This window comes from Pseudopodoces humilis, chromosome 5 (genome assembly GCF_049639895.1).
Source record: "Pseudopodoces humilis isolate 2021_Gansu_Grassland_sample_001 chromosome 5, ASM4963989v1, whole genome shotgun sequence".
NCBI classification, from domain to species: Eukaryota; Metazoa; Chordata; class Aves; order Passeriformes; family Paridae; genus Pseudopodoces; species Pseudopodoces humilis.
The window spans coordinates 44,127,098-44,146,296 of NC_142204.1; the positions used below are offsets into that span (position 1 = coordinate 44,127,098).

The following is a 19,199-nucleotide window of genomic DNA, read 5'->3' on the forward strand; positions in this document are numbered from 1 at the left end:
AGCTTGTACACTGTCCTCTCTGAGCATCAGAACAGACTACATCATTGCAACAAGAAATCAGCAAGCATGAGGGGTGTGCAGGACTCACTCCATTGCCCATGATACAAAGAGGAGAGTGAAGCAATTGTGTTAATGCTAAAACATTCAATCAGCACTAATGTTTATTACTGAAGCATAGCCATAGCATTGTACAGTTTGCAAAAACCCCGCACAGCCAGTGAAAGACAGTCAGTACCTTTTTTACATCACAGAGGTATCAAAAAATGAAACACAGAGGGTAGAAGTACAATAAATGAATGGATCAATTAAGTCATCATTAATTAAGTGGTCAGAATTTTAATTCCATGTGAAAGAACTGAAGTGTAATGTGTACTGAAAGGCTGCTCAGTGTAAAAATACTGGGCAAGAGGTTCAGACAAAGACAGAGGGAAATATGAGGAGTTTAAGTTATTGTGTGGTGCACAGAAAGGATGACAGCAGGAAGAGAGACAGGCAGAACCAGAAATAAAAGATATTTGGGAGCCACTCAGAATATCCCAGAATACTGACACACAGAAATAAGACTAGAAAAAGACAGGTTTTTTTTAGCATCTACAGTTTGAAATGAATGACAAGCAATGAGTTAAAAAAAGAGGAAAAAGCTGATTTCTGAGGTAACAATTAGAGACAGCATCATTCAGTGGTTAGATTTCAAAGCTTTTAATGCAAACCCCACATTACAGCTAAATTCTCAGTAACTTCCTTATCATCTTTTTTGTCAAATAACTGAATTTTTGTAGTAATTGTTAGCAATTCAGATTTCATTTTTGCCATACAAGGGTTTATTCCAGTGAGTGCTAAACAGTTATCAGTAACCCAATTGGGCAGCACCATGGAATGTTAGAATGGCTTGGAGGTTTCGCTACACTGTATTCTCAGCTCTGAATCTCTATGCATTTCCAAAGGAGAAAGAAGGTGTAGATTTGACCAGACAAGAAGCCAGAGATACAATCTCACAGAGGAATAGACAGCTAGTGGTGGAATCTGTTCTGAAATCATTCCTAAATATCTGGCTTTGCACACCATGATGCTGATTCAGGCCCTTCGTGCTGCCTCAACTCATTTAATTGTCCTTTATCTGCCAACTAGCATAAGATAACCTTGTAAATAGGTTAAATCAATAAAAATAGTAGGTTAGAAAAGCATGAATAAACTCAGTAGATAATACAGGCCCAGTCTGGCTTTGGTCACGCCAATGAGAATACACATGGAAATCACCACAGGACAGGAATTCCGGGGAAATCAATGAGCCAAAGCTTTCTGTATCCACAGATCAACTTAGTCATAAATGTTTGCCTTCAATTGCCTTATAAAGATTAAGGCTGTTTTGTATCAGTAACAACAGAACACAAAAAAGGCTGCCTTTCAAGAACACACACACACAAATGATTTTATCTATTAATGCTCTATATCCTTTGAAATTAGTCTTAAAATTTAGATAACTTAAATAACATTTCTTCTTAGCAATTTTCCTCACTTCAAGGCAAAATATAAAGTTCTGGAGAATACACTGACATGCTTGTTCTCATTACTGTCCACACAATTCTTAACTTCACACTGCTGTTGCATGTGGATTCTTGCTGGTTTATTTGTGTTATGGTTTAATTTACTCATTGCTGCATGAACCTCTGACTTTATGTGAAGTTCTTTTAATGTTTCATCAGGAAAGCCTTGACACTCTGGAAGTATTCCTTTACCTTCCTTAATTCCCAAGGGATGTTTAACAGTAAACCATTACATGTTTTAACTCTGCTGGTTTGTGGGACAACTTCTGGCATTTCTGTACCCCTATATAAGCGTCCGGGGTTTGCCCAGGACACAAAACCTTAATACCTTGAATGTAAATATCTAAATCTGAGTCGCCTTATAATTCCTTTATTACTCATGGAGGGAAATAAGTGGGTTTACAGTGTGATTTATTTGCACAGTTTTAGATGTCAAATATACTCCAATGACTTAGCAGGCTTTTTTCTCTTCATTGATTACTAAGACAACCCAGAAAATCACCTCAGAATAAAATATCAAAAGCTGTAACGTTCCACAGGTAAATCTTACCAATTCTGGGACCAAACCACTACTTGATCACACAAATACTACCTTCATTCTCTGGGTCAGGTGTTGACCCAAGTAAAGCACAGTGTAAAGCCATACAGGTATAAAGCCTGTTCCTCATCTGCCATGAGTATTCTGGAGGTCTGTTAGATATAAAAGGAAGTGCATGCAAAATATGTCTGCAGTCTGAAAATTATGGTCCTGCCTAACACAACACTAAGTGCCACAGCTTGAGCTGTGCCTTGTGCTAGTGCTGGGCCTTTGCGAGTGATACACCAATGTGATCACACCTTCACGGCTTGTCCCCGTTCTGATAATGCTCCTGACAGGACTCTGTCCACTATGAAGTAGATTATGTTGTCTAATATCTCTACTTAGGTTGTTTCTTTACAATAAAATTGGGGTGTAGGGTGGTAAAACTAATTTTGTGTCATCATGTGATAAAAAATTTAAGCAAAGGACCTCTTCAAGTTAAGAGAAAGGGAACAAGTGCCCTGATTCTCTGCAGCCACACATTAGTATGAACTTCATCCCTTTGGTACAGTTATACAAGCTACATATAAGTTATAAAAGAAATACAGAGTGGAAGAGAAGACAGGCCAGAAATGAGCCCAGAACAAACCATCATAGAAAAAAGCATGTACTCTGGGTTCACACACAACTGAAGCCAGGGGAAAGGGAAGTACAGTCTAGGGCATTCACCACTTGGAAGTATCTCCAGTGCACATACATTCCATTGCAATTTTCCATGGCAGAAATTATTCAGTATCTTTGCAGAGGCAGATACCTTTTAGAATGCTGCCATCAATGGGATAGAGAAAATAATTTCCCTTAAAGATTTGAGGAGAGCAGGGATGGGATGAAAACAAAACTGAGAGCAGGGTCTTGTCTCAGCTCCATCCCTTTTTTCTTGTCCCTCTTCCTTTGTTTCAGCTCTGTATTGTAAAACAGGGGCATATTAGCATACATATCTCCATGAGTCCTTATAAAGATCAATCCCTAGTGTCTGCAAAATGCAAAACCTTTTTTATTACTGCCAGTGTAGGAGGCAGTGATTTCTGTTGTGATTTGGAGAAGCATAGTACTGTAAGAAATTACAAAAATAGCTTTTTAATGGAGGTTTTAAAAGTACTTAGAAAAGTTTAAGTGAAACTCGACAATATCTCTATCCATTAAAAAAAGTACTTCAAGTTCCCACTTCAAGTAATGTAAAATAACAATAAGAAGAGACCAATAAGAGATCAGACTCATCTTACTGAGTGCTTTCTATTAAACAAAGTTTTATAATGAATTTTAATTCAAATCCATTGAAACTTTTTAATATCTCAATTTTTAAGAAGCAGTTGTATATTTTAAGTCTGATACAAACAGCAGAATTGCACCCAAGCTGGACTTGGGTTTTGACAGCAAAGAGCTTTTGGAAGCCAACCTATCTGATTTTTTTCTGTAGAAGCTGGTTTTGAACATACTGAATTTTCATTCTTTCTTGAGCACAGTAACAATTATGAATATCAAAAAAATTACTTTCTGTCTAGAGTATTGTAAGTCTGACAGTTTCTAAGATTTCTCCATACATGCCAGATAGAGTTAGTGATTTCACTTACAATTCAGGATTCCTTGATCAATTCAATTCAGGGCTCATAGCAGGGTTGTTAAGAGAAGACTTCTCACGTGATATTACAATCCATATATTATGCAGTACCGCACAGGAAAATTAACTCTGTGCTGTATTTACTCAAGCACTTGCTTAATTGCTCTGCTGATATGTTGTGGGTTGAGTTTACGTATGATAGCATGGAATACAATTTTTAGGTACTGTAGCTGTTGTGAGAATAATCTTTCATTTTTAAACATGATGCAACACAAAATGAGTAATATTCTGGTAACTTCAGTGTTTATGCCATTACTTTCTGGACATATTTAAAAAACGTTTTCTCTACAAAACAGCATCAAAAATAAAGTTTCTCAGCTCAACACCCACCCATCAAAATGATGTTATTTAAGACCAGTAACAGTGTCTTCCTTAATTTACCAGTTTTAATGCTGCTTTTCCTTGAAGAGAAGAATGGACTATGTACAACATTCTCAACATTATTTTAGGCAAGAGTGCTGTGACGTTTTTTCATAATAAAACATCCTTCTTTTCTTTTTTCCCTTTACAGTGTCTAATAGTTCATCCCACAGATCCTGAAGGAATTCAGAATTAAAGAAATGTATTGCTGTGTACCACTGCCATCTGCTGCTAATCTCCCCCTATGGATACAGAAGATCTTACCTCACCATATATTTAATCCAGTAAAGATCTTCATCTGAATGTGCAAGGCCAATCCAATACTCCCTTCATAATACTTTTTAAACCATCTCTTCCCATTTTATCATAGAGCTCGTGATTGCACATCTTAGCTGATATATTGAGGCGATTGTTTCAATTTCAATTTCTATTTCAGAAAAAAATTATTTTCTTCCCCCAGTCAGTGAAAAAGGTTTTGGCTGCAATCTCATCCAGAACCAGGCTGTTCCAGAGAGGAAGTGTCCATCTTAGAGACTCCAACAGCTTACACATTTGCCATCTGTACTCAAAGATCTTCAGTAAGAACATTTTATTTCTAGAGTCCCACTTCTCCAGCACTTCTGACACCCACTCATTCACACCATTTCCAAGGAGTACATCATGTCAGAATGCAGAATTGCTGCATAGTTACTTTAATTTATATGCTACTCTGACTTCAGTTTCTAAATACATGTAACCAGGATATACCAAGATCTGCTCTATAAATATCATCAGGAAGCAAATACCATTCCACGTGAAAAAGAGCCAAGGAGAGTATGACAACAAGGAAGAGAAAATAGAGGACCCCCAGTCTCATTTATAACTGTATGGCTGCTTGAAGCTACAATACAAATCAATCAGACAAGATGTGAGTTGCAGGAAGACATATCTTTTCTTTACAGCTTGTCTTTTGACTTCTATGACATTTGGAGAACAGCATTTCTCTTATTAATATTTGCTATGACCCTCCCTGTATTTTTAGACGGGATCCAGACTGCAAGAAAAGTCACAAAAAAAGTACAAGGTCACAAAAAGATGTGAATGAATTCTTAAGCACTGAAATTTAAAAAAAGATAGCCACACCTATATGAAAGAACTACTACTAGGTTTACTTGTCATTGGAAGATGTCAGTAGCTGCTTTGGAGAAAAACTAGGAGGTATTTTGGGGCCCAGCTTTGGGGTTTGCATCTCTTACTCTTGAGCTCTGAGAGAGAGTTGGCTGTGGCCTTCTTCTAAAAAAATCCTGAGGCTTTTACTGATAGATATACTAAGCATATATTTTAGAGCCCAGAAAATGGTTATCAACAAAGGTAACTGCTGTAACAATGAGTTAAAGGAACTCACTGGCGGGGAAACAGACAGGGATGAAGTAACACCTCTGGCAATGCTTGGTCAGAACTGAAATGACAAAGTAACAGGGGAATACAAAAAAAGATCAAGCTTGAAAAGGCAGATAATTATAATCTAGAGCATATGAACAGATGGCGACACCATCAATCAATGAATAAATAATAGTGCAATCTGACTTGATGGGATGATTGGGTGAACTCAGATGACACCAGGCACGCTCCACCTTATATAACTAAGTGGCAGTCATGAAGCAGAGCAGGATATGAGCACATTCATGCCCCAGAAAATGGAAAAAACAAAATTAGCAAGTCTCATATGACTGGATATATTTGGACTGCCATTGTGCTGATGAATTTACTTGTGGTTATCATCTGGAGATAGAACCACCAGCTACAGAATGTTTCTGAAAATGGACTGTCCCTTAAGAAAAGGAATGAAAACCAAAACAAGATACACAAACGAACCAAAACTAAAACAAGATACGCAGGTAGACAAAAAGGGCAACTGGCTTTTGTATGCCTCTCTGAATGGAAATAAATATATTGCCACTAAAAATGTTATTAGTTACATTTCTGTGCAAACCTGGCAAGCGAGTTTAGGAACAGGTGTCATCCGTTTTCCTCCTTCCAGTTCATGTTTCATAGTTCAATTTCATTTCCACTACTCAAGAACAGCAGAGTTGTTAGCTGTAAAGCACTTCAGATGCTACTGCAAATTCAATTACAGTTTTATATTGTCATTTGATATGCCAGTGGAATAGAAACAATCAAGAAGATTGACACTGATCATAATCTAAATTGTCATGCCCAATTCTTGACAGAGGCATGAGTTAAAAAAGGTGCCAGTCATTCAAGACTCCTGACTCTTCGAACTACCTTGTAATGTGCATCAAAGTGGATTCTTCACTGCTTGCAAATAAACCTATATGCTATTCTTTGCTAAACAGAATTTCCCGGGTAGAAGAATTACTTTCCAATAATCATGTAAATTTAAAAGTGAGTATTTTTGGTTATTATTTTAGTCTAAAAGTTAAATACAAAATCCTGAAAACATTATTTTTAATGATGATGTTATGTTTTCTTTCAACATAGATTTTATACTAGTGTCCTTCCCTGTAGTAAACATCATTTTTTAGTCACATTATTATTTCATTTGCTACATATTTTCACTGCAATAATTGAGTGTGTCTGCTATTTTCAGCAACATGATAGTATTTCCAGCACCAATGTTGCTCACTTTGTGTGAGCATGCCCTAGCAACACATACACATTTTGAGATTAAATAAAATAAAGAGGTAAATTAATCTAATTTCTGCAGAGTGGTAATGAACCATTCATTACTCTAGGGTGTTGACATAGATAGTTACATCTCAGCAAAAGAGGACAAGGATAATATTCTCTCTTAATGGACACAAGGAAAGCTCTTTGAAATCATTGAATAGCTTGTTATCCTACTCTACAAATAAATGTTGTTTGTCATGATCACAGAGGCAACAGTCAAAAGCAAATATCTCCAAATACTTCTAAAACTCTTGCCAAGAGATTGAAAGCCATTAAAAATGTTTTAATGGCAATAAGTAAACAAGTAATCTTATCACAAAAATCTATAAAGTACACAAAGCGTATTCGACAGGTACCAGGGATCTACCAGACAGTAACATCAAGTGATGGGTTTATTAACATGTAATGCTTTGGCTTCTTTACTTCACCCTACACTGTACAGTTTATTAGATCATTATGCTTGTATTTTATAAAGATACACCAGAACAGCATTTACAAAGTCAAAATGAAGTGCCAAGTGAGAATATATTTGGGGCAGTTGAGTACTTCTATCCTAAACTACAGCAATTAGATTGCGTCCCCTGTCTGTACAGCAGGGAATGAAAAGAAAGGTGTTTCTCAGGAAGACTACCAAGAAGGGCTCAGATTCAAACAATTACTTGAGCAGACACATGTCCCTGTGCTCAAAACTATTATTCAACAATTCCATCTAATCATGAAAATATCAAAAACTTCTTAAGAGCCTCCCTGTTCAGCCAAAGAAATCCATAGAATACATAAGATTTCAGGAAAGAGAGGTTATGTATCTACAGTTGATGTTCTCTGAAACATGGAATCCAGGCCAATACTCAGAATATAGGTCTTACCACAAGCAGTGACATTTCTGTCTTTGAGATAACAGCAACAGCTGTGTTCAGGCTCTGCTGAACATTCTGCCACATGCAAAAACATAAAAAACAAAATACTCACAGCTTCCTTTTTTTTTCACCTGCAAAATAATGCCTGGGTCATAAGACAAAGAGGTGTGGAGGAAAAATGACAGAGAAAAGTAATGATGAGGAAAGATGAACAAGAGGAAATAAGCTCACTGTCTTTCACTGATAAGGCAGATGAAGATGGCTCCATACTCTTTCACACATTCACAGCTCCAGAGCTGTGACTTTGTCTTTCCTGCAAACAGCACTTTCAGGGCCAGCCAACATTGTTAGAATACCTCTTTAATGTCAGAGAGAATATCTGAGGCTGCAGGAGTGCTAAGTGGCTGGCTCTGTAAACAACAGGAATGGAGATATTTCAGAACCAGAATTACTGAATGAGGTCAACAAAACTCACGGATAAAGGAGATGTGTTTTAAATAGGCAAAGCTGAATTTTCTAGTAAGCTTTTGAAAAATTCCTTGTCACAGGCTTCTATGGAAACTCAACACTCAGAGCTTTAGGGAAGGTCTTTATGTTGATAAATAACTGATTAAAAGACAGGGAACAGAAGGTAAGTAGGTTAGCCAGACAGCACTAGCAATGGAGGGAGGTCATTAGCAGAGTTCCACAGGGATTTTTGTAGAGGATGCAGTTATTCGTCATATTCCTAAGCAACCTGGGAAAATGGATGAGCAGTGAGGTGAGAAAGCTTTATAATGATATTAACTTATGCACAGTAAAAAGGATGATGGCTTGCTGGATGTGAAGAATTAGGAAAGGTGCTTATGGAAGAGAGTCCCTAGGAAATAAAATGGCAGATGAAATTCTTCATAGTTGAATGCAAAGTGGTGCAGAAAGAGCAAAAAATATTCCAAGATCAAGAGGCATTATATACACAATATTGCATGCATTCCAAGAGAGCATTAGAGGACCCTACCACATACTATTGGCTTGTTCTTACTCTCCTGGTAGGCTTCTGCTTATAGTCACAGTTTGAGGTAGGATACTGGTCTGGGTGGATTTTTGGTCTGACCAGGTGGAGGAACTGGGCTTTTTTTACAGATGTAGCCTGAGATCTAATACGGCTCATGTGACAGAAAAACATTCTGGTTTAGGACTCTACAGATTTACTGTGTCCATGCATGGAAGCAACCATTAACTTAAACCTGCTAACTATTGATGTGCACAGCATTAAGAATTCTGAGGAAGGTTTCAGCCCTTTAGAATATTACAAACCAGCCACAGGCCCCTCTACTGGTTAGACTGGTACTGCCCAGATAGGACATGTTAATCATGAAAAATGGGAAAATACAGAAAGTTTCTTCACCAGAGGATGAAGACAAAAATATTTAACAGAGGAATGTGAATAAAAAAAAAAAAAACTAAACAAGAAACCACAGCCAAAATCTGTTTCTTTCACGATTAGCAAAGCCAGAACACAAAATAGTGTGAGGTTTTCCCCTGGAATGATAAGGCTGAGAAACTGGAGCTTTTACAGCTAATGGTGAAAATCTCAAGAGAACAGAAAATCCTTCTTGCATAAGATCAGACAATGAAGTGACTCTTTTTCCCTAAGAGACATCACAGAAGCTCAGGCAACTTGTGGGAGTCATTATCCAGTTCCACTAACGAGGAAAGGGAGGTGTATTCACTACTCACTACTAAACTTGTGAAATCCCAATACTATGTATGACTTCAAGAAGTCTTAGGCAGGAGGTCTCTACCTCCATATCCATCCATCCATCCAAGTGGATATGGTGTGTCTTGGCCAGTGCTGGATCAGCAGAGCTATAGTGATCCCTCACTCTGCCGTCCAGACTATGCTGGAAGCACTACTTCCTAACTTCCTACTAATTCATCTGATAAGATGATGAAAGAGAAATAGTCCCAAAATTCTTCATTGTCCCACATAAAGGAGAAGTCAAACTGAAATCAAGCAAAGGTGTTAAAAAGAGCAGTCAGGAATTGCTACAATAATTCAGTTCACACTCATTGTGACAAGTACTGTGCTAAAGCACAGTGATGAGAAAATTCCTGGCTTCTCTTTAAAAAAAAATGTACTGGTACATATGCAGTAAACATTAGTTTGATGAATAATATACTAAACCACCCCTAGAGTTTATAATTGTTTCTGATAACAGGAGCAGGCAGAGTCTGCTGCTCAGTGATCTCTCATGTTTCCAGTTCTCTCTAGCAACTAACATGGGAAAAGAGAATCTCAACCAAAATTACCATTCAGAAAGAAAGTAAATAGGAATAAGATACCTTGTTCAGCCTGGATTCATAGAGATCTGGCTGAAGACAACTACTTCATCTTCTGATAATCCTAGCGAGCAACATCCAAGATACAACAAACTTCTAAACTTCTACTGTTTAGACTTTTACACACATGCATATGATTTGTAGGCAGCAATATGTCTAATGCAAATGGCAATGGCAGCTGGTAAGCAAAGCTCTCCACGTGGTACGAGTATAGTTCACAGCTCAGGGCCAATCTCTGTAGAGTCCAAAAAGTCATCAGTAAAAAGCAACAGTTTTGACAGTCTGAAAGGCAACACTACTCTGTGTCACTCTTCAGTGCCCCCCACTCCTGCAGCTGTCCTCTGAGCATGCCTCACTCCACGTGCTCAGGACTGTGTCCCACTCAGAAACACATCTGCAGCAGGTTGCTCGTCTTCACAGAGAGGCCACTCTAATCGTCAGAGATTCTGCCCTAGAATCAGCTCCTTCCTCAGACTGCTTGCACTCTCCCAGAAGGCAGAAATTGCTAGTTTATGTGCTTGTCTGGGTGGAATCCAATCTTTCTTCCAAGGTGTCCTACTGTGCAAAAATCTGTGGTGTCTGCCTCAAAAGCATTCTCCATGAGAACAATACACTTTTTACAGGAGCAGGAGGGCATGTCAAAGCAGGTACAAGATTGCAGGATATACTTGCATGGCTTCAAAAAGGGAAAAGTGCAGAGAAACAGTCAGTGTACTGAACCTGTTCCCTTCTTCACAGACTTCAGAATATCTAACACTTACTACAGATTTCAGCAAATATGTTTATTAGTAGCAGACGCTCCTGTCCAGAGGTACAAAGGAGAAGGTTCTGTGCACCCATAGCATGGCCTCATTCTCATTACACACAGTGGAAATAATATTGCTGATTTTATTAGAAATTGTGTCAGATCCTGTCACCAAACTAGTCAGTGAGCTAGGAAGTGTTGAGGAGAAAGTCTTACTTCTGCCTTTTCAGTCCAAAACAACAGTGATCCAAAATATATTTTCCCATTTCAATCACTTTCCTCATTTAATAAGGCACTTCTCAGTGTCCTGGAGTAATAGTATTGTTTATTGATTACTCATTTTAAAAGGGAATTCCATCTGTTTTATTTCTGCTTATTCCCAAAGTTTCCAATCAAACAGGGAATAAGATCCTAATTCTGGTATGGTTCACAGTGAAGTGAAGGCTACATCTTCATTTTTATCTTCTGCTTTGGAGTCCATGGATGGATAGTTTCTTAAAAAAAACTTCTTAAACACTAGAAAATATCAACACTTCTGTGAATGGGAAGATGTGCAAAGGTTCCTTTACATGTTTGTTTTTTCTTTTCTGTTTCAAAATAGGATGGGGAAACTTCACAAAATATAGTACTACAGAAGACTCAGATCACTTTGACATCAATTCCATGCTGGGTTTTATAAGCAGAAGGTCAAGCAAATTTAAATATAAATAGCACAGTAATTTCTGTTCATATAGAATAAGATGGATGACTTAAGTTAGACTCCGTGGGAGGTGATTTGTTCCAATGTACATGCCCATGCACCAGCATACATCCAATCTCCTTTTTTACTAATGCAGGTAGGGACCTGAAATCATAGTTTTGTTTGATGCTCCCAGGATTAGATGCCCTTGAACACTGTCATTTCCATTGCCTGGTTGATATACTTCACCTAGAGATTTGCATTGCAGAAGCAATATCACTATTCTCATTCGCTCTGAAGATCTAAACATGAATCACTACACCTCTTAATTCTCCTCATGCAATCAAATCATTTCCTAAAACACACTGACCCTCCAATCCCATGTTATCTACTCTTCCTGAAAGCTAATAGAACCAGACTAATTTAAACAGTCTCCTCTAATTAAGCCACCTCTGTAGTTTCTCCCAGTCTCTCTCCCATTCTTCAGTGATAATCCCATCTGCCACTGGAATCTGCTGTGGCACAATCCAATTGTGACTCTACTACTGAAGAGACCTGAGAGGGTTTTGAGTACCCAAAAATAATCAGGATTCTCATGCCTTTTGAATCAATCATTTCCATGCTTTATACAGTGTTGCACATAACAGGTTGGTTTTTTTATGGAAACAAAAAAAAGAGGGCCTGAAGAAAACCCACATTACCTAATGTAATACAACTTGTCTTTAATATCTCACTGGAGCCCTAAGCCACATATGCATGATGTACATGATCTCAATTCAGCTTAGCTCATGCATCATCTCTTCTTTAGTGGAATAAAGATGTGAAAGCCCATGAGAAAAAAGCAAGCTAAACGTATTCAGAAGTACCCATTAATTTTATTACCAATTCAGAAGAAGTCCACATTAATTGTCAACATTGGCCATGGCACCAATTCTGTGATGTCCTCTTTGTAAAGCATATACAAATTATTTTGTCTGTACTTGCTTTTCATGGCCACCATTTCACAGAGTACATTTTGTCTTGGACTAACCACAGACACATACTGAACAACATACTGAAAAAATCCTTGATGCTTTTTTTCCCCCCTTCTGTCTGTTGTACAGTATGTTCCAAATATGGAGGGTAGAAGACATTGCTAAAATACAATTGCTAAAAATCTTACCTACACTGATCTTAAAAATCTAACCTTAAAAATTAATTAAATTCACTTTTTATCACTTTGTGTTTAAAAAAAGGCTTTTTCTGAACAATTAAAATGTGCAGATGCTTAATTTTGTTCACAAAAATTAGTTTGTTCCCAAAAGTTACTTGTCATTTCACTAAGCTGATCTTTGGCTTGCACATATTTCAGAAGAAAGCCTTTTTAACCTTCAAATCCTGGCATGTAATTGGCTTGCTTTCCTTCTCTCATTCCATTGTTCTGTATCACGTCTTTCATTTTAATTTTTCTTCACTTTCTAATTCTTTTCATCAGACTTTAGCTGCTACTCACTGTTTCACGGGATAACAAGTTGTGGTGCTACTTCATAGCAAAGAAGGGCCACCCTGCAGAAGTCAATGGCAAAACTCCCAACCACATTAAAAAAAAAAAAAAAAAAAAAAAAAGTCACCCTGATACATTTTAACTGAAACTGTCCTGGACTGTCAATTAATAACTTGTCATTATGTATTTGTTAACTTTTTACTTTTCTGGGTTGAAACACTTAGAGAAGTTGAGTTTTCTCTCTTCTCCTCTTTCCCTTGAAAGCAACAAACATATTCCCTTCCTTTTAAAATGTAATTATGTTTCTTACCATCCACGCTGTGACAAAATCTCCCATCCAAGTCCCAACTGCAGCTACCTTCATAAAATTTTCATTTCTGATGCCCATGAAGTCTGTTATAATATATGCACTGTGGAAACAAGAACACAAACGTAAGATATACACATTTGCTCAATTTAGTTGCAAAGAAGTTGCATTAGTGACAAAATTTATGATTATCTGTGAAAGATTTCCCATTGCTAACATAATAACTTTTCTGCTAGATCTGAGTCTTGACACAGAACTGAACCCATATGGGTTGATTCCAATTAGAAATGCAATGTGATTCTGATTTTGAAGTCCATGTCTCTTTTGAAGGTGCTAAAATAACAGCTGGCAAAGACTTTAGGATTATGTAAAGATTCTGGAAGTAGAAAATGTTTCATGCTTTTTATCTTTTTCCATTATACAAAGAGAATTACAACATTCTTCAAATTGGTGACTTTGCAAAATCTTCATGAAGAAAAATAAAAATCTTTCAGGTGTCTTTAAAAAGATGATTGAACTGTTTGACTTTTCACTGTATCTAGTTATACAACCACATTTTTAACACATCAGTGCAAGCAAGTTTTGCAAAATTTTAGTGAGATGTTATTGTTTCTAGATTTATGCAATTTATTTTCACAGATATATTTTACTTAAATCCAAAAGAAGCATTTCCATTCTGCTTCAATAATGCAACAGATATAGGGCTTACAACCTCACTTGGTAATTTGACTTCAAGTTCACCAAGATGCTACAAGAAGAATTAAGAAGATAAAGTTATTTGTTCCAAATTAAAATCTTCTGAAAAAACATACATTTTAATATACTATTATCCTTTTCTGAAAGACTTTTATAGTGAACCACAAGAGGCAAATCTCCTCAAGGGCTAATAATGATGATAATGAACATGAATGGCAACTGTATTTTAACTTTACAGGTGATAGCTTTGTTTTCAAGACACTTGTATACATTTCTTAAGCAAAATCAATCCCCAACTATTTTAATAACATTCCATGTAATTAAAAGATCATCAGTATCCTAAATTCACCATGTCATAAATAAGGATGCAAGAACCCAGGAACAGGATCATCAGGTCAGCCTAAAGTCTCCCTATTTCAGTATTCCGTCTCCAAGAGAGGGCAACAGCAGAAACAAAGGAAGACTGAAAACAGGCAAGCACAATCCTCCTAGAGATATTCTCCCAGATGCTTTAGAACTGGAAAATATTTGGAATTCCCTTTTTTCCTGCATCTTGGGCGTGCCATTCTTGTAGCATCTGTGAAGGCAGAAAATAATCAAGTCTGCATTCCTTAAGAAGGTGTCTTATACACAAAGAAGGCAGGGCAATAAGTGTGGTGTGTAAGGAACAGCCCTCAAATGCAAAGCATGTCTTAGTCTTTTCTATCAGTGGGAGAAACACACAAAACCCCAGGCTTTTCTCATATGCACCACATATTCTCATATGCATTACACATGATTACAGGTGTACAATAAGCAAACACTTGTATAAAACATCCCCAGAAAACGAGCCACTTGTGCGACTCCTGTAGCCCTGGCATAGAGCAGGGCTGCCTCAGCCACCCTGGCAGGCTGCTGGACACAAGGAGGGTTAACCAAAAAGGCTGAGAGATCATTGATCCCTGAATATGGGTATTACCTACCCATATTCATTCATAGAAGAGAAATCAACCCAGACATAAGCGGTTCTTTTTAATGGAAATTGAAATGCTCAGTGTAAACATTTGTTTTTATGAATGTTAGAAGTATCAGAAGGCTTATCATAAGGCTGAATGAGCTGGATACAATACTTAAATACAGAGAAAGGCCTTGAAAGCATCACATCTTCCCAACAGTTCTTTCTTGTCATTTCAAACATGAAAACATCAAAGAAGCCTAGTATAAATTGTGCATTCCAGTCTACAGGTAATTAATGCCTGAATTAAATATGCAAATAGGCAAACCTTCAGTTAGTGTCAAAATAGTATATTATTATAAAGAAACTGTTAGGACTATAATCTGTGCATGTTTTAAGTGCATTTACTGATTAAAATAAAGCTACAACTTTTTATGAACAGGAGGAATATTTTTAGCATTGTCATCTTATTAGGAATTGTAATGAAATACATTCGTATTTCATTAACTGTTAACGCATTACACCCGGTGTGTTTTATGCTCTCTGCAGTATTATTTTTATTTCAAAACACAAAGAGAAATTGACTATTTTAAAGTAGGGATTTGGGGCTGCTAAAAAATTAATTTTAAAAAACAACAAAAAAAGAAACCTAACCCTCCAGTTTTTATTTTCAGGTTTTAGTTTAAATAGAAATAAGAACACTTGCCATTTTCAAAAAAGACATGCTTTCCTGATGATACTAGCAGGATATATATTATAACAGTACCAAAAGTAAAATTAATTCTGTTGGGGAAAATCCTCACATTTTTCTAGCTTTAGCTAGTGATTACAGTATTTTTCTTTAATTGTTTAGTCTTCTTCCTTGCTAGGATCCATGTCTGCACCCTGCAGGACGACTAAGGTCTGCTGGCTTCCAGTTAACTGTCATGGACAGCCCAGCTTTTCTCTAGCTTCTCAAAAGGCAACTGTTTGCTTTGCTATATGTGTATTCTGCAGGAAGGCACAAGCAAATTGCATGAGCAGCACAATCTGAGGAAACATTGAGTGAAAAAACACAGCAATTAAAGCCCAGAGTGAAAAAGCTCTTCTGAAATAGACAGGATAAGTGTAAATAATTAGAGGCTGAGGGTCCAATACTTATGAATATTATAGATAAAGGACAAATTTGTAACTGGGATTTGGGAGCCTTTAACAGTAAGCTGCAGCTCCAGGGAAACTGCTCTTAGCAGGCCAAAGTCTAAGGAAGGTAGACCAACATTTTAATAGAACAGGATGAAAGAGAGGAATCAAAAGACAAAGGAGACTAGACAAACACAGTTCTAAAACAGATTAAAAAAAATAAAAACCGTAAGTAACTGTCTACATCCATGTTGACACAAAAGGTATGTTAATAACCATGAGTCAGCAAAAAGACATATGAGCCCAGTGTATTTGAACAGTTTCTGGAGCTGGCAGGAGTGTGCACAGAATGGATAAAGAGGGAGACAACCACACTAGCCCAGAGACTTTGTTCAAAGGAAGGTATCAGAGCATCTTTTCAAAGAAGGGTGACACTACCAAAATGACAGTCTGAAAGCAAATGGAAGGTTTTAAATTTTACATTGGATAAAGATGCACAAGTCACTGTGGTGCTATTGACACTTTTCCAAGCACTGGAAAAATGTCATGACTGAGACTCAGTGCTGAGACTGTTTTCTTGACCATCACAGGGCCTAAGAATGGGCTATAGCTTAAATAGAGACACTTCAATGTAAGTGTAAACTAGGAAGTCAAACCCTCTGTGGAGCTTGGTAAGACTGGGTCAATGATTTACTTGCCTTACATTTCTTCTTGATCGCAAGCATGTAGAAAAAAAAACATGTTCACATACTAAAAGGCATTGTTAAACTTATGTGACTAAGTGATTCCCAGTGATGTGGCATAACTTGATCTCCAGATGATAATCCAAAGAGCTTTGTATCTCTTGTGAGGCCTGTGACATATAACTGACAACCAGGACACATCTGAACTGAACCCTATGTGTCCAGGGACAGCAATGAGAGCATAGATACTTTGGGGAAGTTTTAGTTGCCTTCTAAAACAACTTTAGCAACCTTGATGCATCTTAACTAAGCTTCAGCTGGTTCTTTATGTGCTCTAGAGTACTGAGAGCACTGGGCTGGCACACAGCACACAGTGCATGCTCTGTACAGAGCCAACAAGAACTGCACCCACAGAGAATGATAACTTAAAGCTCTTTAAAAAAGAGGGGAGGCCTAGATATCTTTTATGTTGAGTAACAAAAAGTCTGTACACGTTCTGCAGTTCAATATTCTCTTTTGTGAGGTGCTTGCATTATTTGGCCTTCCCCCTAAGTAGCTGATTATCTATATGGAACTCATCTTCCTTGGTGAATCTGACAAAGTGAAATGCTTTGATATTGGCAGACAAGTGAAAGCACGGGGGTTCACACAGGCTGCAAAGAAGTATGTGTTCAGATGTGGTACCAGAAGCTTCCATTACTCTCAATTTAGAAGAGTCAGAGAGCATCAGAATAACTGAAAACATGCATAAGAGACTGCAGATACAGCTCCTGATCTGTATATGTCACTCTGAAATGACAGAATGGCAAATGAGACACTTGGTAGCACTTCACTCGGCTGAAAAGCTATTCTTCTAATGTTAGGAATTGAAGCCAGAGCCACAGGGAACTGGAAGGTGCTCAGAGACAGCAAGCCCTGCTGTCTTATAAACTGGCACATCATAATGAAGATGGCATAATGCATAGCTACCAGCAAACAGCACAGAGAGCACAACAGCTATTCATCCAGTCCCTAGCCATCCCCAGTGCATGCTTTAGACATATAGATGAAACTTCTTCTATGACACCAGAACAGAGAGAATTAAGAGGCACTGAACCAGGGATTTTGCTTGACAAGACATCAAAGAGGTAACAGCCACAAGAGGATCAGCAGGCTAATCTCCAAGACACATAAGTCTGAGAAGCAAAACCAGCTTGGCTATAGTGAGGCGGATCCATGGCACAGTGCAGAGCACCTGAGACGGACAGACCCATTCTGTAACTGAGCATCACTGCTTGGTAACCTATTTATACATGCTTTTTTTGAAATCAGGCAGCAGAACTGTAATTCTGAAAACCTCTGCTCATCAGTCTACAGGCCTGAGGGCTGTGTAAATTACTCTGGGGACTTGGCTTGTAGAGCTCCCAAGCCATTAGAAGTTCTGCTGCTAGGATACACAGGAGCTCCTCGCTGTCCGCAGGAACAAGCCATTTCGTTTCTAGCTTTGCAAGCCTGCCTTTAAAACAAGGCCAATGGGAAAATGCAGCAATTTCAATCTGTCTGTTAATGCAGAAGAGGCATGTAATTAGATGGTAGGATACACGCAAGATCCAGTCCCTGTTCCAAGGGACACTGGTTTTAATGCCCTTCAAAGTTAGAGAATTGCACCTCACTGTCATTCTCAATATGAAAAGATGATGACACAAGAGGACAAGAAATACGTGATTCAGAACTCTGTTAGGTGAGGTGAAACTGAAGCTCTATATTCCATATTTTGTATAAATATCATCTGTCACATGTAAGAAAAACATTCACTTTCCTTCACTTTTAGAATGGATGCCACTGGCCAGTATAGGTGTTTGGATTAGACCACAACTACAGTCCAAATTAAGGTGCCTAAGCAAATTGGGACAGGATTTTTAACATATTTTTGTTCTTAATGTAGCTTTTTCTACTGCTAGTTATAGGATTTTGTGGATCCTATTCAAAAAAACCCAAGCATAAAGCACTTGATGTCCAATAGTCTGGACTTCTCCCAGAGATCAGGCGGCATTCATATATGTTAACTTTTGCCTAATTATGCTAGTCTTCCTCGGCTGTCTCCACAATCAACAGAATTGACAGCAATTCCAAGCAGGATGTTAATTTAGATTATTTTCTTCTATGGCATAGTGATGTCATACATGAAAATGGCCAACAGCTTACGTCTACAGGAGCTGCAATATGTAAATCATACTGGCAGGCCTACTGCCAGAGGCTGTGAGCGTCTGCATCTCTACTGGGAAAATCTTAGGGATGTGCAAATTCAAAAGCATTAAGGACCTCCATTATGGGAGAGATGCAGACCCCTGGGAAAACTTTGGTGAGTGCTGGCACATGCTTCCAGTGACTTTAAATGACAGGATTTGCTACACCTACATTTTTGTGTGTGTCTGTCAAATCCTAAATGACAAATAAAATTGGAGACAACAGACGAGTAGGGAATTGAACCCAGATTTCTTCCTGCAGATGATCACCTTTCTCTATCAATACGTAAGAGCTCTGATGAAAATGATGTACTAACCCCACAGATTCCACTACAAGGCACTTAGGATGGACAGGATAGTGTGGGAAAAAGCATAAA

General features: G+C 37.8%; 1 protein-coding gene across 2 annotated transcripts in view; it reads right to left on the minus strand.

The window, feature by feature from the left end:
* TMEM117 (transmembrane protein 117) overlaps positions 1-19,199 on the minus strand; it is a 174,743-nt gene that overhangs the window by 91,236 nt on the left and 64,308 nt on the right. For both annotated transcript variants that reach the window (XM_088055289.1, XM_088055288.1), the window contains exon 3: positions 13,169-13,268. In XM_088055289.1, coding sequence (XP_087911415.1) covers positions 13,169-13,268 — 100 coding nt within the window. The remainder of the gene's footprint in view (positions 1-13,168; positions 13,269-19,199) is intronic.